This window comes from Halyomorpha halys, unplaced genomic scaffold (genome assembly GCF_000696795.3).
Source record: "Halyomorpha halys isolate HHAL.00 unplaced genomic scaffold, Hhal_1.1 Scaffold729.1, whole genome shotgun sequence".
NCBI lineage: Eukaryota > Metazoa > Arthropoda > Insecta > Hemiptera > Pentatomidae > Halyomorpha > Halyomorpha halys.
In genome coordinates, this window is record NW_027112081.1 from 62,890 (window position 1) to 69,384 (window position 6,495).

Genomic DNA, 6,495 nt, shown 5'->3' on the forward strand with positions numbered 1-6,495 from the left:
TTTTTTTTTACCGCACCCGGACCATATTCCATTCAAAAATATATTATATTAGAAACTAAATTTACCTTCTTATTTTTTTCTGTGACAGAAATGTTCTTTCCGCCTGGTTTTAACTCCCTCTCGACAGCCTGCCCGAAAACTTCTTCAGTAACGGCAAACGTCAGATCCAAAATCTCAGACGAAATGTCATGCTCTTTGATCCACAGGAGTGAACCGTGGAATTCCTGATCGAGTGATTCCAGATCGGACAGTGAGACTGGCCTGAGAAAGCGATATTTCATTAAAAAAAAAAAGGTAAAACAGTAATTAAACAAAACAAATTAAATATTATTATGTCTATTTCTTTAACAAAACCTACTTTTTAATGAAATTGTTATAATAAACTTGGATATTTGAAATTAAGTTCTACTTGATAATAGCCTAAGGACTAAAATATCGGTAAGAAAGTTGAGGTAAACGATCTAAAGAAATCCCGTTTATAAATAGTTTTATAAATAAAATATATACTCACAGCCTCAAGAGTGCCTTATAGAACGGCCTCGTGAAAAAAGCATCCAAAAGGTACTGATGGACTAGCGCCAAACCCAATACCCTTCCGCTGAATCGGAACCTACACCAAAATAAAAAATTAATAATAATAAATATCACTTAGAAACAAATTTTAGGTAAAATGACAACACAGTGTTTATAAATCAAGAACACAGACAAATGCAGGCTAACTTAAGATACACTAATGATTAGAATAACACTAATATTCTAAAATGGAAGTTATATAATAAAAAAATTAATAAATTTGAGTGTTACATTTCTTTTGTCAGTATGAATTTATCAGACTTACCATTCATGCTGGTTGTCGACGAATGCAGACATGGGAGAAACCTGGACCGTGTACGTGTCGTTGGCCGAATACTCAAAAAGACCGTAATAGGGATTGAACAGCTCCCTTGACAGCAGGAAGAAGAACTCTCTTGACGGGCCACCGTAATCCAGTCCCTCCTCATGGTCGAACTGGACGTACAACTTGCACTTCTGAAGGTCTTTCTTTGAAGTTATCATAATTTTATTAAAGGCATCTTCCAGCAAATGCTCCCTTCTGATATGAAGCCTGTAAGAAAATTAGGAACAAAATTAAAACATTACAATATGCAACAAAATATGAAAGCTACTAATATTTTTTAGTGGAACTATTGAATATAGTAACTAAAAACAAAGAAGTGATTTATTTAATTAGAATTAAGATGCTAAGTACCAAACAACATCAGTTATATATAGTCAAAGTGATGCGTATTTGTAGATCTCACTATTTTGGGTATTATTGCATTTGAGTGTCGTTTTCAGTTCTCTTCGCAATCCCAAAAAGATCTAAGTTTTAGTGGATCACCCCGTCTATGGCAGTTAAAGTAAGCAAAGGACCTGAATGGCAGGCAAAGACATTCTTATTTTGGTGACAAAGGCGAAGGATCCTCAGAACAGGTGCAAGTAGCAGAGATATGGCATTAAAGGTAAAGTCTCAGCGTTGGAGAGACATAAAGGGTGGATTATGAGAGTTTTATATTTCTGAAGGGGGAAAGTGTTGCCACGTACAAATGAAGTGTTAGTTTTCACTCCTAATATAAAAGACAGTGCTAAAGGGAATCTGTTGTGAATAATTGTAAAGGTTGTTAAAGCAGAGTTTATTTAATTTATTATATATCCACAGATAAATCAGGGATTATTTCCAATAATAACTTGCGATACCACCCATAATAAAATTGAAAACCATAGTATTTTAATCTAGTATTTATTTTTAATATCTGATTTTATTTTTATGTAAATAAATGTTTGTCCGGAGTCCAACTTGTACATTTATAACAAAGTGAATATTTTATCAGTTTTTGGATTTCTGCTATATTCGTTGTATTGTAATAATACAAGTATATTATTTAAATTACATATAACTGTTAAAAAAAAAAAAAAAAAAATCAGACTTTATCATGAACTAATATTTAAGGTCAACATTAAAGAGTGTGAACAAGATAAATAATCATGTTGATAATACTATACAATTGAGTAGGCTTTATAAGAGACATTAAAGCATGCAGACAAGGAAACATAGTTACTAGACAAGTCCAATTGTTGACCAATACGGGTGACATAGATATCGTGGAAGGCTTTTCTTGTGTTAGAGGACACAGCAAGAAAACTTGGATTACAAGTTAATAACCATAAAAGCAAGTAAGGTAACAGAGGTTCTGAATGCAGGTGAAACAGTAACCATTATGCCATATAACTTCGAAAAGGTTCTGGAGTTTATTTAACTGGATTCCGTAACCACTCAGGGTAATTTTTTTTTCTTATGCCGAAGCCGTTGGTTGTAAGACCATCGGACATCTTGCTGCCCAATATAAATTCGAGTTTTTCAAATGCTCATCGGCAAATTAGTTTCTCAATTCATTCTCCCTTGGTCAAACAGTACACTTGTAGGATCCTGAGCCAGACCTATCTTGCGGAGATGACCCTGCAGGTAGTTCTGGCCAGTCTCTACTCCACTGCATCTCTCCTTGGGAGGTCAGCTCGTATCGGATTTTCTATTAAACTCATATCTTTTTCCTTCCACCTTGTCTATGTGTGCTTTAATTGTTTCCTCATTAACTATGTTCCTTATAATTCTTTTTATTGAGTCCTGAGATCATGTATGGACTCATGTTACAATTCTGCCCCATGCCTGGCAAGACTATTTGCCTCTTCATTTCCTGGAATCCTACAATGGTTCGGAATCCACTCAGTATATCAACTCTGATGTTAAGATTGAAATTAGGATATCCGTAGCAAACTTTGACACTTTGGCCTAAGAAAATAGGTCGAACAGGTAAATACTTTGTACGATTAATAAGATGCACCTCAATAACACTTTAGCTCACCTTATGCTACTGTATAGAGCTACCGAAAAAGAGCCCCTGATCCTCAAAAACTCTCTATCCAATTTTCAGAAGAATAAGAGTTGGAGATGAATGGAAGATATGCAGAGCTACCAAAACTGAGGTGGTCGGTACAAACCGTGACGATTGGGAAAAACCAAAAATTGTAACCCAGTAGTTAAGCAATCATTAAAAAGAAAATGTTGATAATAATATTATGGTGTGATTATTGAACCTCAGCTCTTTAATATTCATGTTTTTTTTTTTGTGTATGATTTTTTAATAAGATCTAAAAATGATATTGTGAAAAAGTGTTCATTGTTGGATACAAGCGTGGAAACCGAACGAACACCTTTGAAGAAGGTCACCATCCCAATTAGTATTCAAGAAAACAAAAGAATACAATCTTAATGCTTATTCAATAGAATTCGTGATGGACATCATTAACTTATGTTAAGTAATTATCATATCATGGACTTATGCTAGTAAATACCTATTGATAAGAAACCATGATAAATTACAATCATATTTAATTATTGTTTCAGATAACATGAATAGTTAAAACAATTAAAATACAAACTTAAACCTTATAAAAAAAAAATTGACATAAAACTCTAAATAATATAAGTTGATATTGATAACATGCTGATTTATAATATTGATAATCAAGCTGGTGGCCTATGAATACAGGAGCCCGATGCGTTATGTCCATCTCTTAGAATATTCATCTGCAGAAAATTATACAAACTCAATATGTAAAAAGTTTTAACATGCTAAATGTTATAAGTATAGGATTGTGAACAACAAAATTTAAAGTCCATGTTATAAATTAAATGCAGAGGAGTTCATAAAGGATTTTCTAGACAACTTGTTTTGTAACCTTGTGATCTTTAGGAAATAATAAAATCTATAACAGCATAATAACATCATCTTTCCTCCACTCCATTCGTTCCTTGTTTCCTCCCCTAGTTATTTTTTTCCTTTTTTCATTACTTTATAATTATTTTTATTCATTACTTTATCAGAGTTTACAAACGCCCAAACGCAAAAAAGAATACAAACCTAACAGGAACTATCAGCAACTAACCTATCAATATGATAACAGACAAAATGGAGCTCAGATGGTGTGTTAAGTGACGTCATTCTCCATTTAGCAGACTTAATAACACACTCCTAACCCATGTTAAATGTTATATCGTTTTAACAAACTAAAAGAAGGAAATATTTCTCCATTTAACATATTAAACTAACGATCATGAGGACTCCTAATAAAAGGGGTATTCATGATGTTGTATTAAATGTAAAATGTTTTACCATGTTAAATGTTATGAGTACAGGATTTTGAGCAGCCCTATTTAAAGTCATTGTTAAATGCATAAGAGCTCCTAGTGGATTTTCTGAGCATCTTTTTTTATAACCTTCCCTTCCAAAACTTCATGTCATTGTTTACTTCTGTTTAGATTCACTATTATTATTGTTATCCATTGCTTTATTATTTTTAAAAACATCCAAAACAATACTAACACAATCAAAACAAAAACTACGAGCAAGTAACCTAATACGACAACAAATAAACCGGTGACGAGCTTAGCTGGTCTGTTGAGTGACGTCATTCTCTATATAACAGACCTAGTAACCGATTCTCAACCATGTTATATGTTATATCGTTTTAACATCGTAAAAGAAGGAAATATTTCTCCATTTAACATACATTTTCCCATTTAACACGCTCTAACATGTTAAACTAAAGATCATGAATACCCCTAGAGTAACGAATTAGGTTATTTTAGTTTTTTGAATTAGGTTATTTTATCCTTACGAAAAATCTATAGTATAAAAAATTAATCAGCATTAAATTATGCATCAAATGAGTATAACTTATTAATTAGGTCGATTAGAATGACGTACATCCTCTACTATGTTTAATACTTCGGCTCCGATATCTGGTTTGTTTAAGTCCATATACAACCCGAACAAGTAGTTTATGACCAAACCAAACTACATGACTAAATTATTACATTATGATACTCATTTAAGGCATAATCTTCGTCTCACGGTGTACGACATAATACTTAACCAAATTAATATATTATGATATTCATTCGACACAGAGTTTAATGCTACTCAATTTCTCATACAGTACGGTGTTCCGTCCCAAATACACAAGCATGTTCTTGCCTTGCCTAATGTATACGTTAATTGATTAATTGTTATTTTTATTTAGTCAAATTATTCAGTTGGATCTTTTTGGTATTGTCAAGAGAATAGAAAGCCGGGTTAAAATAGTATATTAAAACGAACTTTGGAGATACGCCACTTTGGCTCTTATTACTAAGATGTTGATTACTCACTTGAGCTTGCCAGGCCCTTGGCCGTATCCCTTGGACTCCAGCTTCCTGTAGAAGTTCCTGAGCTTGGCCTCGAAGTCCCTGCGATAGGGGGCCGGTGCCCTGGCCGCCCGCCCCAAACCTGGGGACGCTTGCGGCGACAGCTGCGGAGACACCCGCGGCGACACACCGCCGGTGGTCGCCGCTGGCACGTAGGACATGATCTCATTCTCGAACAGGCTGCAACACAATAATATCACATTATATTACTAAAGTAATACACTACAGTATAGTACTAAAACATTTTTTATTTATTTACTGACAATTACATAAAAATAAATCTAGTAAATTTGATGTTAGATTAACAAGCTTTAGAGAAACTACCCATAGCACTCTAATAACACTAGAAGATCTCGAGGCCATCTTTTTTTTCAGACACCTCGGAGGATTGTATGGAATGGAAGAGGAAGCAAGAAAGGAATTTATTAGTGACAAAGTAAGAAGCATAGAGGGATTTTGGATAAGAGAGCAATTTGAAGGTTTAGTGGAGCCCTAAAGCTCAACTCCATATATGCATATAGGCCTTACTATAGTCATGTAAATCAGACTTTTGAAATTAAAACTATTATTGGTTCCTTTTTGACCCCCCTTCTCTTGAACATCTCCTTCATATTAAAAATTATCAAACCCTCTAGCTTTTAATAATAAACTACACTGTGTTCTATTACAGATAAATTAAAAAAATCCTGATTGAATTTTTTTTTTTTAATAATAAATAGTAAACTTATTCACAGACCTGTCGAAAAAGAGTGACCATAGTTGATACATGTCATTGTGAAGTTAACATGAACCTAACATAATATCACATCTCACTCAGTTGTAATGTACTACCTTCTCACACCGATCCCACTTATTTATAATTATGCACATAATAAAATTATGTATTAATACCAAGGATCATGATAAATACTTGATTATATAAATTGAGTTAAATAACGTTAACATCGCAGTAACTCATAATGTTTTTATTAAGGAAAATGAAAAACAACCTTCTAGTCCGTTTAGACAACATACAATATATATATACATACACTAGAAAAGAGATAATTAAAGAGAAGGGTGACATTAAATTGAAAATATATTCCGAAAACATGTAATTTTATAAGAAGGTCATTTACTAGATGTGAAATATATAAGCAATGCAGTTTAGAAATATAGCGGGGACTTTTTTTTTTATGGGAACTTTTGACTGTTAATTATATATATTTTAA

At 33.1% G+C, this 6,495-nt stretch overlaps 1 protein-coding gene across 1 annotated transcript in view; it reads right to left on the bottom strand.

Annotated features, from left to right (window-relative positions):
- LOC106685738 (E3 ubiquitin-protein ligase HECW2) overlaps window positions 1-5,464 on the bottom strand; it is a gene marked incomplete at its 5' end in the record, with an annotated part of 9,229 nt that extends 3,765 nt beyond the window's left edge. The window contains 4 exon segments of the mRNA XM_067050052.1: window positions 66-261; window positions 512-610; window positions 839-1,105; window positions 5,249-5,464. Coding sequence (XP_066906153.1) covers window positions 66-261; window positions 512-610; window positions 839-1,105; window positions 5,249-5,464 — 778 coding nt within the window.
- Window positions 5,465-6,495: the final 1,031 nt, after the last annotated feature.